The sequence below is a fragment of the Ylistrum balloti genome, unplaced genomic scaffold, assembly GCF_031769215.1.
Source record: "Ylistrum balloti isolate Yb309-2 unplaced genomic scaffold, AGI_CSIRO_Ybal_v1 Utg370260, whole genome shotgun sequence".
Classification (NCBI taxonomy): Eukaryota; Metazoa; Mollusca; class Bivalvia; order Pectinida; family Pectinidae; genus Ylistrum; species Ylistrum balloti.
Window position 1 is genome coordinate 289,686 of NW_026782205.1, and position 23,845 is coordinate 313,530.

General features: G+C 34.8%; 1 protein-coding gene across 2 annotated transcripts in view; it reads right to left on the bottom strand.

The window, feature by feature from the left end:
• The window catches only part of LOC132552587 (protein kinase C delta type-like), a 66,753-nt gene that overhangs the window by 23,095 nt on the left and 19,813 nt on the right, over positions 1-23,845 (bottom strand). For both annotated transcript variants that reach the window (XM_060216773.1, XM_060216772.1), the window contains exons 2-9: positions 22,684-23,181; positions 16,929-17,117; positions 15,378-15,574; positions 11,940-12,000; positions 9,777-9,945; positions 3,578-3,609; positions 2,239-2,324; positions 208-337 (exon numbers count right to left, since the gene is read on the bottom strand). In XM_060216773.1, the coding sequence (XP_060072756.1) occupies positions 208-337; positions 2,239-2,324; positions 3,578-3,609; positions 9,777-9,945; positions 11,940-12,000; positions 15,378-15,574; positions 16,929-17,058 (805 nt within the window). In that variant the 5' untranslated portion in view covers positions 17,059-17,117; positions 22,684-23,181. The remainder of the gene's footprint in view (positions 1-207; positions 338-2,238; positions 2,325-3,577; positions 3,610-9,776; positions 9,946-11,939; positions 12,001-15,377; positions 15,575-16,928; positions 17,118-22,683; positions 23,182-23,845) is intronic.

The window sequence follows — 23,845 nt, forward strand, 5'->3', positions numbered from 1 at the left end:
GAATTAAAGTTACAAAAGTTGAAACAGTTATCTCTAATTCTGAATCTGAACAAGATATGCAGATTTTTTATCCAAGCAAATAATGAACTTGTACAGGATACATTTTTTCTTGGTTGCAAGGAAAAACTGAATTAACGATTTTATTCAAACATGTTCATTCCTTTTCTTTCATTGTGAAGCTATGACCTTGACCTATGACTTACTCACCTTGACACTTTAAACCTTGCCGGAAAAGTCCATAAAGCAGAGTACCACAGTGATCACAGAAGGTGGGGGACATGTAGTTATTGACCTTAAATTTGTGTGGGACATTTATATTGAATCTCTCTGACATCATCTGTAAAATTAAACAGAAATAAATTCCACAACTGAGTAATGTCTTGCATTCTGAGGTAGAGAGGACTTTTTCCTGTACATAAGATAGGTAAATCTTGCATGCTACCCAGTGACAATTTTTCTCTTTTATCCAATGGCATCATATTCAACTGATTTTCTGACATAAACACAATGAGGGGTAATCTAATCAAACTGACATTTGGAAATGTATCTAGTAAAGAAATGTTTATGTACTTTTGACAATACTAATACTAAAACCTTGTCACCATTACCTTGACATTATAACCTTGAAACTAAAACCCTGTCACCAATAACTTACACTCTAAACTTGCCACCATGATCTTAACATTCTAACCTTGCCACCATGATTATAACATTCTAACCTTGCCACCATGATCTTAACATTTAACCTTGACACCATGATCTTAACATTCTAACCTTGCCACCATGATTATAACATTCTAACCTTGCCACCATGATCTTAACATTTAACCTTGACACCATGATCTTAACATTCTAACCTTGTCACCATGATCTTAACATTTAACCTTGCCACCATGATCTTAACATCCTAACCTTGTCACCATGATCTTAACATTCTAACCTTGCCACCATGATCTTAACATTCTAAACTTGACACCATGATCTTAACATTCTAACCTTGTCACCATGATCTTAACATTTAACCTTGACACCATGATCTTAACATTCTAACCTTGTCACCACGATCTTAAGATTCTAACCTTGCCACCATGATCTTAACATTCTAACCTTGCCACCATGATCTTAACATTCTAACCTTGCCACCATGATCTTAACATTCTAACCTTGCCACCATGATCTTCACATTCTAACCTTGCCACCATGATCTTAACATTCTAACTTTGACACTATAACCTTGAAACTAAAACATTGTCACCATGATCTTAACATTTAACCTTGACACTATAACCTTAACAGTATGACCTCAACACTCTAACCTTGTCACCATGATCTGAACATTCTAAACTTGACACTATGACCTTGACAATCTAACAATGACAGTATGATCTAGACACACTAAGCTTGTCACCATGATCTTATTACTCTAACCTTGACACACTGACCTTGACACTATAACCCTGACAGCATGACCTCAACACTCTAACCTGGACACTTTGATCTAGACACTCTAACCTTGCCACTATGGCGTTGGCTCTATAACCTTATCACTATGGTCTTGGTGCTGTGATCGTGACACTCTCACCTTGGCATTATGATCTTGGCATTATGATCTTGACACTCTAACCTTCACACTATGGCCTTGGCACTATAACCTTGACACTATGACCTCAACATTCTAAACTTGACACTATGACCTTGGCAGTCTAACCTTGACACTTTAACCTTGCCAATATGGCCTTGGCACTATAACCTTGACACTATGACCTTGACAGTATAACCTTGATTCTATGACCTTGGCATGATGGCCTTACACTGTAACCTTTACACTTTAATCTTGCACTTTAACCTTGCCACCATGGCCTTGGCACTATAACCTTGACACTATGACCTTGCCAATATGGCCTTGGCACTATAATCTTGACCACTGTGACCTTGACAGTCTAACCTTGATTCTATGACTTTGGCATGATGGCCTTACACAGCAACCTTTACACTCTAATCGTGCACTTTAACATTGTTACTATGACCTGTGGTACACAGTGAATAAGATATTCCCCAGACACAGTGAATAACTAATAGATAGATGAGCTAAGTACAAACTGTAGATTTTTGAGTTCATTGAGGGTGAACATTTTATATTTCTTAAAATACTGACCTCAAAATAACAGAGAAAAAAATAACAGCTATGATACCTGAAATGACCTTGGAATTATTACCTTGAGAACACATTGTACTGACCTTTGTTTCCCTACTGTCTTTAGCGCTTCCTGGACACTGCCCAAGGATTTTGTCATGACACTTTTTGTGGACTGCACAATTACACACTGAAAAAGGAAACATGTTATTTACTATCTTACTTCCTCATGATGAATTGTTATTTATCTGATTCAATATTGATGGAAAAAATCTGTGTCACTTTTATACCTTTCTTTCCAAAAACTTAATTTCAACCTTTCAATAATCATCTTTTAAATTTTTTTGTGTTCCAATACTTCAATATTTCTTAAAAGCCCTCACATTTGATATATGCACAGTTTGGATCTAAAGGAACTTAACATGATACACTTACAAAGATTTAAAATATCCCTCCAGTATATTTGGAAAAAAAAGTGCTAATCTTCTTTAGCATTTTTATGTAACTATACAAAATCTCTATTGATTTTTTCTAAAATTGAAATGCACAAATAGGGACCAAGGGAAATCTACCTAAGAAGTTTGAGAAAGATTCATCTAATACTTCTACATAAATAGTGACAACAATAACAATTTTGAAAGGATTAACCATGGACCATGTACAGTATAACCAGAAGGTGGGCCAACATTCAGGGGAGATAATCCAACATAATGTCTTGATAGGTACATTTAAAACATGTGGCAGTTGGATAACTTCGATATTGGATAGTACATGTACAATAAGCACTAGGTTGTTCAGCAGAACTCTCATAAATTAAACAAGTGGGTACCTCTCTAGTCATGTTTCAAACCAAAATTAAGTGAAATCTACCCAGGAATTCAGAAGGAGTATCATTTTAAAACAAAACATGGTTTAACTTCCCATTTTGGAGCCCTGTTCCTAAGTCCCCAGATTAATTACCCACCACTAATGATTTTCAAACAAAATTTAAATGAAATCCATTCAAGCATTAACAAAGAGAATTTGAAGCCAAAAATTGACAAATTTCCTAGTTTGATCCACCAAACCTAAGTTCCTAGGGACGACTCTACTGCATGAATCACAGAAATGATCCTACAACCTAAATCAGGTTTCAGAAAAAAATTTGAATAAAATCCATTCAGGCATTAGGGAAGAGAAAATATTGTTTAACTTCCCTTTTGGGGCCCCACACCTAAGTCTCTTGGTGTCAAACCACTTTTCTGAATTTAACCACTCCCACCACCACAGTATTCTCTACCCTAACCAAATTATACTTCAGATCAAATTTGGTTGAACTACACGCAGGCCTTAAGCATTAAGCAAGCAGTAGTGTTTTAAAGGAAAAAACTGGCCGACACATGATAGCAATGGGTCATCATAACATTTTCAGTGAGATGAACTAAAAACTTAAGGCATACTTACTTTTGCACTGATAGCCTTGTTTGTTTAAACCCCTGTCAAAAAATACAAAAAAAAAATGTCAAACATTCTATTGCTAATGAAATAATCTTGTTTGTTTACATCTCAATAAAAGACTTCTAAAACAATGTATTTGTTCAAGATTGTTTTATCTGAGTAGAAAGCTGACATCTGTAACAAAGTCTTATTCAAGGCCAAACTGATAATAAAATGTTACAGAACTTGGCAAGAGACTGAGATATACCACTGAATACATATGTCAGGTAGATGACATAATATTGTATAGGCTTAAACATGATACCCTAAGGCACCAAAAACCACAAGAACAGATACCGGAAAAACAGGATGGAAAAAGCCTAACACAGGGCAGTGTGAATATCTGTATAAAATATCTAAATGCAAATTTCTTGTTTGAATTTGTTCCCTTTTCAATTATCCAATAAGATCAACAACAAAAAATACAAAAAGTTATTTCACTGCCACAAAGGCACTGTGATCAATTTCATAAGTAAACAAACCATTTTCAAACACGACAATGTTTTATGGCTGAAAATACAATATGACCTGCAAGGAAACTAAGTACAAATTGACTTAGCAAAAGTGAATATTCTTTTCAAAATTACTTCCCTATAACTTTTTTTTAGATGATATCAACAATGTCACCTTGACGACACATTAATGTGCAAATCTGGGACCATCATGCCACCTATCAACGCATAACATAGGGAAAATACTACCAACCAAGTTCCTGGTCAAAAACTGGTCACACTGTTGAAATTACCTGGTATATTTATTTATAATTTGGATATTAACTAACAATTACTTTATAGAAAAAGATAATTGGTATCATATGTTGTCTCTATTTCAGAAACAGTTCACAAAATGTCTCCCACAGAAAATGTTTGCTGTCTGTACAAGTATTTATCAATAGCGAGATATTTAACTGACCTTCTATATTGACCCCAGATCACATGACATCTTTTTTGGGGCTCCAATCATTCTTGATTTATCACTATTGTGATTATCTGCAGTATTTACAGATAAGAGATATAAAATTTAACTTTGACCTTGACTTCCCCTCTCATTATGCACATCACAATATCATTAAGAAATATCAGCTAAGATGTTTAGAATTTGAACCGATGACCTTTACTTTTGTAATGCACAGAACTCTTTTCTTCTTTGAATTACATGAAAATTGTATATATATTGCATACATTTTTAGGCTTTGGATTTGTTTAAAAAGTGATTTGCATTATGTATAGGAACAAGGCCTATTGTTGGAAGTTGATTCCAAATACACTACACTGGATTTGTTACCTAACAAAGATTACTTTAATACAATGTTGTGAGTGCTTGTAAAAAAATTTCATATAGGTATGTATGTTAAGTGTTTGATTTTTCTTTCCTTACTGACATGATAATGGTATCAAGGGAAGTCACAGACAGTACCAGCTGTTCCAGTAGACATTTATCATCAGACAAGTGTCAATTATCTTTACAGTATTACTGTTGTACAGTTAATGGCATTGCATTAAAGTATATATTCTTTAAGTTTGATAGATAGATCAGTGACATCTGAAGGAACAGATCACCTGACCTGGTCAAGTCTTGACTTCCAGATAATCGACAACCATTCTTTATCATCAGTTCTCAAAGTTTTGATGGATTTCACTAAGTGTAAAATATTAATTACCAGCTAATTGTTTGTATTTAGACATCTTGTATATACAATAGTGTTGTCTAATCAGTAGCACATGGTGTGACCTAGCAAAGCATATCAACTTGGTAGCAAAATTAACCATCTGGCATTAAAATAAAACTGCTATATATTCCTTAAATATATTAGCACATTATACACAAGGGTGCAGTATATTTATGGTAATTTCTGATTGGAGTTGCTTTCTGTTGAACAGCGTTGTCAGAGGTTAGACAGACACTTCAGCGGCTGTGTTATTGAACACATATCCTTTAATGAAAACCATCAGGAAGAGACAAATCAATTTTATTTATGAGATCAATCACTGCTGGGAATATCACAAATGTCATTGGACAATGACCAATCAAATTACAGTCTGATGGATTGTACCAACAACACACTTCTCATTTAGTCCATGTCTAATTTACTTAATGATTTTTATCAAAGCTTCTCTATCAATGACTCCTAAAACATCAACAAGAAACACAACTGCGTGTTTTTATAAAACCCAAGTTTCAGTATGAGTTGCTACATTGTTTCTTAGCTTCATGTTTAAGCTGACAGCTCCGACTGGTCAGCAGGAGCTGTCAACAGTATTGTGAGATTTCAAATCACCACATCTTCGATACTTCCTATGGAGCTTTCGGAGTGTTCTTTTTTCATTTACTATATTCGTTAATTAATTCTGAAACGTTTACAGTTATTATTTTGGAATGTAAATGAGTTCTCAGTATTGAAGTCGGTATTGATTGCGTTATATTGCTGTAGATCAGATGGCGTGACTGTTCTCAATGAGTCACAGTTCTCACAGTCTCCCTTATACTAAAGTTTTTAGTAGTTAATGACAAAACAGTTTCGAAAAAGCAGGCTTTTAGGTGAAATAATATAACTTTTTACTTAATTAGCAGGAATGAAATATTTTTTGTTTTATAGTTTTCACAAATATTGGATTTTAAATGTGAAGAAGAGGGCCCTGAACAGTTCTCTGACAATCAAACCATCCTATAATAAATGATAACCTTTCCCCTGATATTTTTCAAGCAAATTGGTTAAAATTCATTTAAGCACTGAGGAATATACCATTTAAAAGCAAAATTGTTGAATCACCTGTTGAAATTAAGAATTAATTGCCTGCTCCAATAACGTTTCAGGCACAATTTGAATGAAATCCATTCAAGCATTAAGGACGAGTAGCATTTTAAAGCAAAACATTGCCTAACTTCCTTTTTGGGGCCTCACACCTAAGCCTAGGAATCAAATCAATTTTTTTAATTGAAAAATTAATAGCACATCTTTAATGTTATAGTTAAAATTTGGTTGAAATCCATTAAATCATTAAGGAAAAATTGCATCTGAAAGGAAAATATTGTCTAATGTCCCCTTTTGGGGCCCGTCCCCTTTTGGGGCCCTGCCCCCAGAACCTTTAGGCTTTGAACAAACTTTCTGAATGTAAGAAATGTCTCCCCACTCCAAATTCTGTTTCAGACCAAATTGGTTGAAGTCTACCCACAGCATTAAGGAGTATGGTTTTATAGCAAAATAATGTCTAACTATCCTTTTTGGGGCCCCATCCCCTGATCCCTAGGGATTAAATCAACTTTCTCAATAAGAGAAATGATTGTCCTCACCAAATGATGCAGCAAACCAAATTTGGTTGAAACCCATCAATGCATGAAGGACGAGAAGCATTTTAACGTAAAAGTTTACGCATGGCTGGCGGCAGATGATGACAGACAGGCATGATATCAAAAGACCATCTTGACCCCTCAGGTCAGATATTTGAGATCTATATCCATTAATATTATAAACTTGACCTGACCTTGAGAAAAATCTCGATGTGAAATCTAAGGCCAGACACTGTCCTGTTGGATGACAAGTTGATGTGGTGTTCATTTCAAAGATGACAAAAAAATGTAAATACCACAGCTTCTGGCTTTATTTGGATATTTCTGCCATCAGGTTCACATGAATGACAGCTCAACCAAGATAGAGGTCAAATGGGCCTGCATCTCTCAACTGGTATCCAATGCTTACAAATGTATAAACATCAATATGTGTGAATGTCATTTCCTTTCCTAGACTTTGTCAGGCAACCCACCACTAAATAATCTGGTCTTTTAATCAATTGGTCAGAACTGTTAAAGTTTTTAACAAATTTGACTCTCGAAACCTTGAATATGAGTCCAGGGCATTTCTTTATACAAATTTAGCTCCACTTCATCAAAGGAACCAACAAAGGGCATCTCCTATTTCTAGATTGTTTTATTAATCTGAAGAAGTTGTTTGAATATCAATCAAATTTGATCCCTGTAACTTTGAATATGGATCAAGGTCATTTCTTTTTGCAAGCTTTGTCAAGCTTCATCCAAGGAACCCACCAGTCAAATATCACGATTCTAGCCCTCTTGTTCCGAGAAGAAATGGATGAAAGGGAGAAGTTAACAATGGACTGATGGACAAGAGACTAGCCACTATGGCACAAGGTCACAAGGCCTTATTAACCAAGTGAGCCAATAAATGCTACCTGTTACACACGATATCTTAAACCTGTCCCACAAATTTTAATTCTGTCATTTCAATTAATTCCACTCCATACTTGGCAACTTTTCAAAATTCTTGTGGGGAAGAAACGACATTTCTCCCACGTCATGAAGTTTGTCACAAAGGAAAGATCAAGAGGACATTAATTAATTAACATAGATTTAATAAATATTTGTAATATGTACTTCATATCAATAATATACATGCTATACTATAACATCACAAACATTACTATTTAAGTTCTGATTTAGAGATAACGCGAGTCTTCTATAAAATGAAATTTCTTCAAATTTTCAGTACTCATTGAATTTATACAATGTTATAGATACATTTATTAAGATTTAGAAATATCTGTTTGGCTGTTGGTAATGATATGTATTCCTGTATTCCAAATATGATGTTTCAGAAAGAAAATTTTAAATTGAAATTAGGAAATTTAAAGCTATTGTTCAAGTGAGACTTTAGAAAAAAGAAAATTAGGTTAAAAAAAATAGACAAGAGGCCTTATGGGCCTGCACCACTCATGATGTTTAATGTTCATCAAATATACAATTAATGTTCATCACAAGTACACTAACATATACACCACTGGCATTCAAGGAGATCATATCCAATCATTTTTAACCAATCTGTAGCTTCTAACACTCAGCTCTAATTAGTAACATTTCTGACCTGGATTATCGATAAATGTCAGTTTTTGGGTTTTTTTTTTTCGCTCTCTCCAAATTTGTCGGGCTTTGACCTGGAAAGAAGTATTTTAGAGGTTTTTCACAAATTGGATCCATGTGACCTTGAATATGTGTCAAGGTAATCTCTGTTTGCAAACTATGTTTCATTGGAAAGATTTACCAGCCAAATACTATGCTTCAAGGCTGTTTGGTTAAGCAGAAGGAGTTGTTTTCAGATTTCAGAAAGTTGACCTCTGTGATCCTGAATATAGGTCAAGGCCATTTATTTTTTCAAACACTGTCAGGATTCATACTGTGAACCGATCAGCCAAATACCATGCCTCTGGGTCTTTGGTAAGTCAGGAAAGGATGTTAGATGTTTTAACAAATTTGGCCCCTGTACCCTTGAATATGGGCCAAGGTGGGTTTTTTTTTCGTAAAATTTGTAGGGCTTATACTGAGAACCTACCAACCAAATACCATGCTTCTGCACCTTATTGTTAATCAAAATAAGTAATTTTAAGGTTTTAACAAATTTAAGGTAAAGGTCATTTCTTTTCTTTACAAAACTTTGTCAGGATTCCATTTGGGCATTGAGATGAAGATTTTTTTACGTTTCAGTAAATTTAATCTGTTTTGGTCCCACCCATCAACTCCTGAGGGCCAACCAGGGTCAAGATGTGGATAAACTATCATCCTATTCAAATTATTCTGACCAAGTATGATCTATTTCCAATATAAATTATACAAATTATACTTAAGAATGTAATTTTTCTATATAAATTACATCTTTATCCACTCCCACAAGGAAATGTTTGACACTTGAGTCATGATGCTGGATGATGTTGGACAAACGAGAATCACAATACGTCACATGAGACTTTGTCCTTGATGAACTAGAAAAATATCGAATTTAGTAAACTATTTAATTTTAACTGACTATTCCCTAGGGCTCGCTCTTGAAAGCTGACCATTACATGGCCTTATATGTTATTGTCTTTTAATTAGGAAATACCAGATGTGCTCCAACGCATGTCAGATAGCGAGAATGAGGTTTTACCGAGTAGATAATTGGGCAGTGTATTCACCTAGTTTGCCCTAATCATGTGGTCAGGTGGTCAGTTTTATCTGTAAATGTTCCTACTTTACAAATACATTAAAGTTAAGTTTTGCCTACCTTGTTGGATCTCTTAAATAAGGAGATAACCCCATTTTTTATCAATATAATCAGGAGGTGATGTCGGGAAATAAAAACTGAGAAACTCTAGACTACATTGGAAAGTCTGCCACTCACCACAGAAACTCGTTACAAAATGAACAGTAGGTAGGTTGACGGAAGAATTTTGCAATGAACTGATGTCCTTTGACTTCATGAACTTTCTGTTGTTTAATGGCACCCCGACGTCGTGTGATGGCACCTCCTGTGTTGACCTTGTCTGGCTCTGCTAAAGATGGAACTTGTTCTGTGAAAAAAAGATATCAGGTATCTAACATTAACAATAACCTTACCATATTTGTGGTGTTAGAAATCTTTACCATATTTGTGGTGTTAGAAATCTTTACCATATTTGTGGTGTTAGAAATCTTTACCATATTTGTGGTGTTAGAAATCTTTACCATATTTGTGGTGTTAGAAATCTTTACCATATTTGTGGTGTTAGAAATCTTTACCATATTTGTGGTGTTAGAAATCTTTACCATATTTGTGGTGTTAGAAATCTTTACCATATTTGTAGTGTTAGAAATCTTTACCATATTTGTAGTGTTAGAAATCTTTACCATATTTGTGGTGTTAGAAATCTTTACCATATTTGTGGTGTTAGAAATCTTTACCATATTTGTAGTGTTAGAAATCTTTACCATATTTGTAGTGTTAGAAATCTTTACCATATTTGTGGTGTTAGAAATCTTTACCATATTTGTAGTGTTAGAAATCTTTACCATATTTGTAGTGTTAGAAATCTTTACCATATTTGTAGTGTTAGAAATCTTTACCATATTTGTAGTGTTAGAAATCTTTACCATATTTGTAGTGTTAGAAATCTTTACCATATTTGTAGTGTTAGAAATCTTTACCAGATTTGTAGTGTTAGAAATCTTTACCATATTTGTAGTGTTAGAAATCTTTACCAGATTTGTAGTGTTAGAAATCTTTACCATATTTGTTGTGTTAGAAATCTTTACCAGACTTGTAGTGTTAGAAATAATCACTTTCCATCTTTTCATTGTACCTGGATTTTCTTTAACTAATTTCCTAACATGTGATACACTTCATGAATCAAAAGTGCTTTTCCAAAATATATGTGTTAAGTTGGTCTACTTTCTTAAACTGGCACTTGAATGTTTTTCTTATCCAAAGTAGAATTACTTCATCTAGAAAAATAACACACATAATTTTATAATTTTGTACCGCAAATCTTTTTTCACAGAAAACAGTTTTGTACTTCGACTTTCTCCTAATATACCTGTAACCATGGCTAATTCAGGCACTTTCCTTATGGTGAATGAGGAGTTAGTATTGACTAAGATAAAACAGTTTGTAAATATACCTCAAAAATGTTATATATATTTCAATTATATTACGGAAATGTCAAATCCCAAATTGGAAAGACAACATAAGGACAAGTCAGGTGACTGTGGATTTCCACATCAAGTCGTTTCCTATTTTTTTATTATCTAGCCAAGTTTTTCATTAGATTCCCACTGACGGTAGCTATAAAGGATAGCTGGCTATGGTCTCCCCTGTCACCACTAGTTGGATATATCTCGCTTCAAATGACGATCACTGCAGACAACTGGGAGCTGTCTACCATCCACTAACACACACAATTCACATAATTTCTTTCAAAGCCAAAGAACAAATACAAAATAACAAAGGTCAGGCAGAGCTGTGAGGAATTATCAGATATAGTAAAATACGTAGAACTGATTCCAGATCATTGACAGTACGGTACAATTTATAAACCGGATCTGTTTTCATGTTTGAAAAAGTCATGTGTGCCCCTGAATTTTTAACAATTTTATTAGATATTGCGGTAAAATCCTTAAACACTAATTCTTGGAAAACAAGACTTTATTGTGAGAAAATGGCTGCCCATTCCTTACAGTATGAAAAGATTTATCTGTTAATTTTTTTGGAGTGTGAGGTCGTTCATTCTACCAGACATTTAAATCATGTATCTGTCGAATGAATTTCAAAGGAAGATTGACTTGACATTTACATCTTATATTGTTAAAAAGGCACGTTTCTTATTTAACCTAGAGATAGTATCTAATACAGGCACCAGCAGGAAAAATCTTGAGGGGATGGGTCGGAGATACTTCACGTATAAATCATCTGTTTTATTTTTTAATACTTAACTCCATGAGAATTTGACGGGTAAACTATGAATATTTGTTATTTATAATATTTTGTTGTCTGTTTAAGAGAATTCTAAGATAATATGTCATTACTTACCTTCATTTTCAGAGAAATATCGCACTTGTATTTGTAGTCGACCTGATGGTTTTAATTCCAGCTGAAAAAGAAATAACACATTTTGTTTTCGTTTTTAAATCTTGAATGTTTCTAAGACACTGTAGTGTTCAATACCATTAACAAATCTCAGTGACTACACAGGAAAATAACACTAGTAAGGCAGTATGGTCATTTTTAATTAGGAAAACTTGAAAAACGTTTTCCAGAGTTTAATGGCCATTTCCTCAACAATTGACTCATTTACATGTAATTTTTTTTATGTAATTTTTAATTATTTCAAACTTAACAACAAATTAGAAATACAATGACTTTGAACCTTTTTTATTTTATCAACCAGTAGGATTTAGGATGTAAACATCCATGGTGTATATAAATTGTGACTTCAGAGGTAACAAAATAGTGTCCTCCAAATGGTCTCCAACTTTGATGATGAAAGTTATAATTATGTGAATGATTATCTAAAATCAAGTATTACTGTTATCGTGATGTCACGTAACTATGGTTACACATGTATCCATGTTTAAGATCTGAAGTGAAATGACAGATCTATGCTATCTTCAATGTTTATAGTATAAAGTGAGCTAGCTGACAATTCTTTCATACTCCATGTTTAAGATCTGAAGTGATGTAACAGATCGATGCTTCTTTCTCATATTTAAAGTATAAAGTGAGTTAGAAGACTAATCTTTCAGACTCCATGTTTAAGATCTGGAGTGAGCTGACAGATCTTTCAGACTCCATGTTTAAGATCTGAAGTGAGCTGACAGATCTTTCAGACTCCATGTTTAAGATCTGAAGTGAGCTGACAGATCTTTGTTATTTCCTTTAGGAAGAAACTACTTGTATAACATGGTTTTTGTAACAATCAAGTACATTTATCAGTCCAACTTTCTCTTTTGGATTGACATCTTATTTTCGTACCAGAGGTTTAAAGACACAAATTAATTAAAATTTTACATATCACATCAAATTCCGAACTCTGAGTGTAAACAATACTGAAGACCATCGGATGTTTACAAATTATTGTTCATTCTGTAATAAGCTGAAGTGTAGATAACAAATGGCTGACACTTGGATGTTTGATCTGTGTTAATAACATTGGTGGTCATAAACAATTGGCACTCCACCAAAGCAGTCTTAGCTTTGCGTGAATCAGTTACAGACTTATTGACTGGATCTGTATATCAAATTGGGGTGACATCTATACAAGTCGAGTTGATACATAAAGGATGCCCAAGCTTGTTGTATTACAGATAGCAAAACACTGCAGTATTTATATCTTATATTTCATGCATCAATGGGTCCTGCAGGAAATTGTATTGCTAACGAAATAACTATTGTAATATGATTGATGACAAAACGTTTTTGGGGAAAGTGACCTTCAGATGATACTTTTCAACTATCATATTGATATTGCCATTTGTCCAGTACAAGCTGTGAAGATTCACTGTAATGCTTCTCAAGTGATAATTCTGCTGGATATGCTTTGTGTATAAGGTCAAGGTTACAATCCAAAAGTGACCTTGACCTTGGTCAAAACATTGTACTGGTTATTTGGCGTACAGTTTTGTTGAATGCAAACATAATTATGAAGTTTATCAAAGACTATGATGACAATCTGTATGAAATAAAGTGTTTGCTAGTGAAACCTTATTTCTGGCAAAAGTGACCTTTAGAATAAAAACAATACTTTAAGTACAAGCTCAGTGAAAAACATGCATGTTCTGATTGTCTGGTTATAGTTATCCAGGGCTGATAGAGGAATCCTTTTATCTAGTCAAGACTATTGGAGGAATACCAAACCAATGTATCTAGTCAAGACTATTGGAGGAATACCAAACCAATGTATCTAGTCAAGACTATTGGAGGAATACCAAACCAATGTATCTAGTCAAGACTATTGGAGGAATACCAAACCAATGTATCTAGTCAAGACTATTGGAGGAATACCAAACCAATGTATCTAGTCAAGACTATTGGAGGAATACCAAACCAATGTATCTAGTCAAGACTATTGGAGGAATACCAAACCAATGTATCTAGTCAAGACTATTGGAGGAATACCAAACCAATGTATCTAGTCAAGACTATTGGAGGAATACCAAACCAATGTATCTAGTCAAGACTATTGGAGGAATACCAAACCAATGTATCTAGTCAAGACTATTGGAGGAATACCAAACCAATGTATCTAGTCAAGACTATTGGAGGAATACCAAACCAATGTATCTAGTCAAGATGATTGGAGGAATACCAAACCAATGTATCTAGTCAAGACTATTGGAGGAATACCAAACCAATGTATCTAGTCAAGACTATTGGAGGAATACCAAACCAATGTATCTAGTCAAGACTATTGGAGGAATACCAAACCAATGTATCTAGTCAAGACTATTGGAGGAATACCAAATCAATGTATCTAGTCAAGACTATTGGAGGAATACCAAATCAATGTATCTAGTCAAGACTATTGGAGGAATACCAAACCAATGTATCTAGTCAAGACTATTTGAGGAATACCAAACCAATGTATCTAGTCAAGATGATTTAAGGATTATTCACCCATGTATCTAGTCAAGACTATTTGAGAAATATTAACCCTTAGAAATATCTATAAAGTTAAGTACAAGGCACCAAACTAGTTAATCAATGGGTTTCACATATAAACATCAGCGAGAGTCCACTGACAATATCACCATTTTGGTGGACCCTCAATAAATAAAACAAATATACTCTGTTTAAATAGTCTAAAAACCATGACATGAGGACAAATGAGGTACAATTATTTTCTTCCTATTTTCCAGACAGTACACTATAAAAATTTACCCCTGATTATTACATCAGTGCAGTCACCCAAAACAGATTGCTATTCCATAAGTAATTTGTGATGGATAATGTTCTGCTGTGATTAGTGTTAAGACAGCTAAATTAAAACATTAAAATAAATGGAACAAAGTTATTCATTGAGCCATTTGTATAAATTATCCTTTCAACTCTAATTCTTTTCAGGACCATGCTTGATGTTATGTTTCCGCTGCAAATTTCATTTTCTAATATAGTGTGAAGGCTCACAACAGGGTAAGATAGGGTTAGAAAACTGCTGTCCATCATACCCAGACGATGGTCAGTCTGCAAGTGCTTGGTAACGGTCACCTGCCGTAATTAATAAGAGTTAGCAATGATGTGTTTCTAATATTGGGTTTGACCAGAAACAATAAATCGTGTTTGATTGTAAAAAGAAACTGATCTATCAGTGGACTGACCAGAAATCTTTATATAGTGTTAAACATAAGCTACGAGATTACTTTCTGTAAACCAGTTAGTATGGTAATGCTAATGTAGGTCACTGCCAGCCATCTATAAGGAAATTCTAAAAAACATTTATGGTAACTGGACAAAACAAAAAAGTCTATTTACCCATACTGTGGCTATATTGCCATCGTTGCATTTTTCCGCCAAAGTCTGTGAGGGGACTGTAACTTCGGCTAGGAGACGGTTGGGCCTTTCCATGACAATCATGTTAATGACACGTCCCTCGTAAAGATGTGCATCAAAGCATGTATTCCACTCCGGATAAATTGTTCTCTTCTTCTGTACAAGCTGTGGTCCTCTACCTACATGCAGAATGTTTCACTTTTAAGATAACTTGATAAAACAGCTTTTAAATAGTAACCATTTAATGTAAGGTCACATTCATTCTTGGTAGTGCTCTTAGATATAAGAGGCCAATAGGTCCTGCATAGGTCACCTGGATAGTAAGGCAGACACATCAAAGTAATTCCCATAAGAAAAAATATAAAGTTACTGCCCCTCTGCCTCAATCTCTAGGCTTATTCATAAGGCCAAAAGGGCCTTAATGGTCACCTGAGTTACAATGCTGTCATTGTTCCTTTAACCTGTCATAGAAGTAATCTTGATAACAAAGTAACTACAATGTACATGTAATGCCATGTAAAATGTACATAATATGAAGTGTCAGCCACAACAGAATTAAAAGGAATTCAGCTTGATAACATCTGTGAAACAGGGAAAGTATGTGCAAAATGTAATTAAGGGGTTTTAGCCCTGAAGTTGGTAGCTGTATATCCCCTTTGTATGACAATGTGTACACCAAGTTTCCTTATCCTAGTTTATAAATGAAAGCAATGTTATGCTGCGGACACAAAATTTGATCAAAGGGCAATAACTCAAAGGGAAGCAGACCCTGAATTTGGAACACTGTACATCCTCTTGGTATGACAAATGTACACACCAAGTTCCATCGTCCTAATTTTAAATGAAAGTAAAGTTATGTTCCCAACAAGAAATTTTAGCAAAGGGCAATAACTCTGTTATTAAGGGGTTTTGGCCCTTAAGTTGGTATACTGCACATCCCTTTAGTATCACTAATGTATACACCAAGTTTCATAATCCTTGCTTGACTGTGGCCAAAGTTCGGTTCTGGATATGAAAGGACAGTCGGAGAGGCAAACAAATTGGCAGATATATGCTTCCCTAAAAATTTTGGTGGAGTGTAGAAAATCTTGTTTGAAGGTGTGAACATCTTGAAGTGTTTCCTTGGTTTAAAAAGGGTAATGGATTCACTCATCATCCCACTTCTATAACATGAGACGGTACATGATTTATATCACAGATAACTACAAACTTTCAACAGCAAAATATTAAGTACAGATTTATTTTTGGTAAATGTTCATATTAAATATGAAAGAAACTCCATTTCTGCATATGTTCAAGTGTACAGAACAAGAAGGATGCACAATTTCCCATGAATGGAATCATTTGTTCTTGTGAAACTAGTCTTTCATCCTATTACAGAAAGGTGTGTTTGTCTTCTCACTGGCATATTCTGTGTGGTGTTTTTGGTGTACTGTCACATGTTAGTGAGTCTATCCAGTTTAGTATGCGTGTATGCCTGCATGTAATGCCTGGATGGCTGCAGGACTATCCTAGTCAGCAAATGATACTAACCTGGTGTATTCACCGATTCCTTCACATTGATAGCCACATAGGGGTCAAACAGGTCACCCGCATTAGATTCCATTCTGGCACCCTTCTCCACCTCCATGAGTTTCACTCTTATAAAACCAACTTTGGCCATTTTGTATAACTGTGGTTGTTATGGTAACAGATCTTTTCCTCCCCTGGTCATACACCAAGCTGTAACACAGTAAAAACAACAAAAAATATCAACAAGTCAACATAATCATAATCCAACCTCAAATTAAAGAAGAGGCCCAATGTGCCTGCATCATTCGCCTGGTATTCCACGTATGTCAAAATTAGAAGCAGTGTTTAATAATTACAAATATATTGATATATATACCATTGGCATTCAAAGCAGTCACATCCAATCAATTTTAACTAATTTCCACATTAAACAACTTCTAATACTCAATAGTGAATATTATGACCTGGATTGTAAGTAAATGCCATTTGTTTTTTAACTCAAAATTTGTCGGACTTTCACCTAGAAATACTTTTCCACCAAATATTCTACTTCTCGAACTTTTGGTGCACCAGACAGTCTTCTACAAATTTTTGACAATTCAATCGCTGTGCCATTGAATAAGGGTTAAGGTCATTTCTTTTCATCACAAACTTTGTCAGGCTTCATCCTAGCAATCTATAAGCCAAAATAATTATGACATTTGGAATGTCATGTTTGACAGGCAAATGCTGCAGTTTAAAAAATTGTCGAAGAAAAAAGTACTTTATCATCAGAGTTAAAAATGTTGCAAAGAGTCTAACTTTCTGAAAATGACTCAATCTGATATAGATAACACACATCTACAATGTACAAGGATTACAGACAGCAAGCATCACTGGAATCAATTTGTAGTGGAGGAAGAATAGTCTGTACATTGTTTGATCTACAGACAGGGATTTACATCCTGATTCTAGCGTCTAACGTTGTTGAGGAGGTAGAATGGGTATGATAAAGGCAACACAACAATTGGCATGGGTAAACTTCTGACCATGATTTATTGCACATTACATAATTATAAAACCTCAGAATAACATTAAAGTAGTATCATTACTTTGTGTAGTTTAAACTTAAACTATGGTCTTCTTAGTAAACTATGGTCCTCCTACTAAACTATGGCCCTCCTACTTAACTAAGTCCTCCTACTTAACTAAGTCCTCCTACTTAACTAAGGTACTCCTACTAAACTAAGGTCCTCCTACTTAACTAAGGTACTCCTACTAAACTATGGTCCTCCTACTTAACTAAGTCCTCCTACTTAACTAAGGTCCTCCTACTTAACTATTGTCCTCCTACTTAACTATGGTCCTCCTACTTAACTAAGTCCTCCTACTAAACTAAGGTCCTCCTACTTAACTATGGTCCTCCTACTTAACTAAGTCCTCCTACTTAACTAATGTCTTCCTACTAAACTAAGGTCCTCCTACTTAACTAAGGTCCTCCTACTTAACTATGGTCCTACTACTTAACTAAGGTACTCCTACTTAACTATGGTCCTCCTACTTAACTAAGTCCTCCTACTTAACTAATGTCTTCCTACTTAACTAAGGTCCTCCTACTTAACTAAGTCCTCCTACTTAACTAAGGTCCTCCTACTTAACTAAGTCCTCCTACTAAGTCCTCCTACTAAACTAAGGTCCTCCTACTTAACTATGGTCCTCCTACTTAACTAAGTCCTCCTACTTAACTAAGGTCCTCCTACTTAACTAAGGTCCTCCTACTTAACTAAGGTACTCCTACTTAACTAAGTCCTCCTACTTAACTATGGTCCTCCTACTTAACTATGGTCCTCCTACTAAACTAAGGTCCTCCTACTAAACTATGGTCTTCCTACTTAACTAAGTCCTCCTACTTAACTATTGTCCTCCTACTAAACTAAAGTCCTCCTACTTAACTAAGGTCCTCCTACTTAACAAAGTCCTCCTACTTAACTAAGGTCCTCCTACTAAACAAAGTCCTCCTACTTAACTAAGGTCCTCCTACTTAACAAAGTCCTCCTACTTAACTAAGGTCCTCCTACTTAACAAAGTCCTCCTACTTAACTAAGGTCCTCCTACTTAACTAAGTCCTCCTACTTAACTAAGGTACTCCTACTTAACTAAGTCCTCCTACTTAACTATGGTCCTCCTACTTAACTATGGTCCTCCTACTAAACTAGGGTCCTCCTACTAAACTATGGTCCTCCTACTTAACTAAGGTCCTCCTACTTAACTAAGTCCTCCTACTTAACTAAGGTACTCCTACTTAACTAAGGTCCTCCTACTTAGCTAAGGTCTTCCGACTAAACTATGGTCCTCCTAAGTAACTAAGTTCTTCCGATTAAACTAATGTCCTTCTTCTAAAAAGACATTTGTCTGCTACCACCTAGCTTGCAAATTGTGACAGTATACGAGTATGAGCATGAAGGAACATGATTCTGACTCTATTTGTCAGTCCATGAATCTGTCACTGAAAAACTGACCTTTATTTATAATTGGAAACATGAGTTTCCCAAAGGAGGGACAGTCACTAGTGTAGACAAAGTCCTCGGACTCCCCACTGCTTCACAGTTTAAGGACTGTATGATATGACCCATAGGTCTTTACAATGCCAGAGCAATGATGTTTGCCGATGGGAAAATACTTGGAAATAGAAGATGTCGTGGAGACAGAATACCTGTCAACTAACCAACCCATAGGTCATAACGGATAACATAAGCTGATGATAAAAGGACTGCATGCCACTCTGCAGTATCTGTCCACTAATATAACGGCTATTGTAATTTTATGTACATAAAAATGCCTACCACCATTTTCTTAATAATATATCACCAAGTTAATATTTTCAAAGTCCAAAATACACAAATTTAGCAAAAAAATCTAACTGAATATGCCAAAAACTTGCTTTATCTTGTTAGAGATAATTCATTTGAAAATACTTAAAAGTTCTCAAAATTCACCAAATTATCATACTTTTTTCAATGAAATCATTCAAGATGCAAGACAGTTAAAAATCTACATGGCATATGAAATTATGAAGAGGAACCTCAGAAATGTGAAATCTGAGCGATAGCCATCTACTTCTCATGTAATAGCATTAACAGGCTGTATAGACTTTGAAGTGTCCTTTGTTTCACACAGACATTTCACAGACCTGCTGTACCAGATGAGAAGCTGCAAAATGCATATAAATCCTTGAAACAGGTACACCTAGAGAATACTCTATTGAAGTGGGAAAGCAGAGAGTGTAATGACTGCAGATGTTTAGCTGATGATGTGAACTGTTTACATAACTAGTCTGGTGTGTTTGGCACACAGTAGAAGACAACCTGAGGTTCCTGATAATGGCACAGTTTATACAACCCTACCTACCAATCCTAGGCTCTGTCTGTGATTACATTTATATCAACAGGTCAAATGTTATATTATAGGATCATATCAAATAATTGGCATAAATAATATTATTTCTTTATCGAAATATTTTGCATTTTAAATGAGATAATGATAGAATATTTCTTCTGAAATATACATCACATTGTTTCATAACAAGACTGGTTAGCTTTAATTGCCCTAAATGTGGAAATACTTGTGTAACTACAAAACTAAAAAAACTTTTTAAAACATTTCTTTTAAATAAAGCTAAAATATATACAATAATTTTACATTTCATAATACATGTTTTATATAATAGAATTGCTGTGTTGCATGACCATGTAGATTCATCTGAAATAGACTATAATCCTTCGTACAACATTCCTCAGTCCCTGTTATACTGACTATATTCTGATTTGCCCCCTTTTTATAATAACATGGACTGAGGAATGTTGGTAGAAGGATTATGGTCTATTTCAGATGAATTTACCTATATTTACCTGTGTTTTTTACCTTTGGTTACCTGTGCTATTAGCCTATGTTGAAAAACTAATATCATATGAAATGACAGAATTCAAGTTTTACATACCTGTAAACTTACTTTATGTTAATACAACACAGAAAATTGTTAAAAAAGAAAATAATTTGTAATATTGTTTTATATTTAATTACCAATGTTTAGAATCAATAATTTTCATCCTATATTAATTTTTATTATTATTATTATACCCACTGCTACCCACTCTTGGACAACAACCCACTACTTCCACATGCCAGATATGAGAGTGGAAGGACAGAAGGACAGAAGGATGGAAAGACAAAATGCAAAAACATAAACTATACATTGATTGAACTAATATCACTGATGATAAAAGAAAAATATTCATCCGTTTAATGTTCATTTAAATACATGATCATACTGATAGATGAAAAGACATCTGTTATATCAGGTACAAATTATCAGCATATCTCTAACTTTAATAGAGACTATTTATAGGTAAATCTCATACAGATTACCACTTACAGATAAATGTGACAGAATTAATACAGGGAACACCAATGGTTGGATCCCAAGTACAACACTGGTACAAGTGGATTATTCCTTATATTCTGACTGTGTGGTAAATCCCATGACACCAGTGATCTCAGTGACCAAACTTTGGTGATAACAGTGATTGGCTGGTCTAGAACAGCTTCTTCAAAACTGTTGAATGTTTTTACAACACTAAAGTCATTCCAAAGACAACATTAAGTGGTGCTAAGATGTTCTGATGTGACATGACAATCCTGTTGTACTGTCAGCCAGGTGACAACAAAAGGTCATGGATTACCGAGCTCTTTAGAAAGAAGGTGTCTGCAACTATTACATAAACTATGGAAGTTATCCTGTTTGTCAAGACAGTGTACATCGATTGCCTGTATATAGATAGGGGCTTATCAATACCCTACAACATGCTGGGTGTTAGTAGACTATAAAGGGGCTGAGAAATTAAGCAAAAAGAAATCCCAGGGTGTTATTGGTACCCATCATTGTGTAATCTTTATATATTCCTTTAAAGTTGGATCTTTCCCCCCATCCCCCACTTCTTTCCTCTGTTTTATGCCCTTGATTATATGAAATTTAAAAACTCCTTTAAAGAAATAGTAATAATAATCTTAACTGAAAAATTCAAGATGGTTGCTTGCCAGCCATTTTCTTTTTTCTGATCAGTTCCAAAATCAAAAGGGCACAACTATGGAACCAAGTGGAATCTATATATGAAATTTGAGGAATCCAGTGTCTCTCAAGAAACAGCAATAATAAATGTTCAAAGTCAAAATCAAAGAAGGTTGCCTGTCATGCATTTGGTTTTACTTATCAGTCCCAAAATCGTTTGGACACAACTAGGAACCAAGGGATCCCTACATATCAAATTTGAAAAAAAAACCCCAACTTTTCCAGAAATAGCGATAGCAAACTATTACTATCTAATCCAAGATGGCCACCTATCAGCCCTTTTTCTGATCAATCATACGATCAAATTGGCATAAGTAGGGACCATGGATAACCTACATATGAAGTTTGAGAAAGATCCATCCAGCACATCTCAAGAATAAGCTATAATCTTTCAAAGTCAAAATCCAAGATGACCAACAAGATGGAACCTACAAATAGTCAAGAGTGACCTTGATCGATGTCCACCAAAATGATGGGATACTAGGGGAAGAATTTGAATGAATCAGTTCAGATTCATGATATATCATGTACACAAGTTTTTTTTTTATTTCAATGAGATTAACTGTGACCTTTGATCTTTAACCTTGACCTATTTTAGTTTTTATCCAATATAAACTGCAGCTATATGTCAGTAAGTGGTATACTATCAGCTGAGATAGGACGATGACTTACCTTTAGGATGGACTAAATAAATCTCTAATGACCAGCAGTTGTCATTGTAACACACAAACAAGCTATAAAAACACTATAGTGTCCAATGGATTAATTAATCCAACTAGGTATGAAACTGTCAATAGGTACTGATAGGTAGGATCAGGAAGCTTTTAAATCATGTCTCTTTACAGCCAGGTGTTACACAGATGTCTCTTTACAGCCAGGTGTTACACAGATGTCACTTTACAGCCAAGTGTTACACAGATGTCACTTTACAGCCAGGTGTTACACAGATGTCTCTTTACAGCCAGGTGTTACACAGATCTCTCTTTACAGCCAGGTGTTACACAGGTGTCTATTTACAGTCAGGTGTTACACAGGTGTCACTTTACAGTCAGGTGTGCTGTACACAGGTGTCCTTTTACAGCCAGGTGTTCTGTACACAGGTGTCCATTTACAGTCAGGTGTACACAGGTGTCTTTTTACAGTCAGGTGTTTCTAAAGCATCTTCCTCACCTGCAATAAATAAAATCTCATTAGCATACAACCAGTTTATGTTATAAATAGTACAAAAATATCCAATGTAAACAACGTTACAAAATTAATCAGTATCAAACCGTGTTAAGTGAGAGTTTGTACTATCCATTAATTACATAGGCACTCACTGTGTACAGAAACATAAGAGAATTAAATACTATTTATAGTATGGAAACAAGCCATATCACCCCAGAATCACAAACAAGTTTACTGGCCAAAGAATGAATCATTGTTACATCAAAATAGTGACAGGTTATCTGCATGATTTGTCATCAATTTTACCAAGACATCAATTAATCAACTATATTAATATTGACAGAGGGGAAGTGTTCCACAAATGCCGTTACCAAAGTCTGCTGATACCTGTATATTCTAGCGGGACTAGTATCAAATAAATGTTAAGGGTTCATGTTGTCTGAAGATTTCTAGACTTAATATTGATACAATATCAAGTATAAATATGTTATGTAATACCAGTCTATTATCAATATGTGATGTAACATTGACCAGGAGGACCAGTGGAACAACCTATCTATATCAAGTATAAATCTATGATGTTTTACTGACCAGGAGGACCAGTGGAACAACCTATCTATATCAGGTATAAATCTGTGATGTGTTACTGACCAGTAGGGGCAGTGGA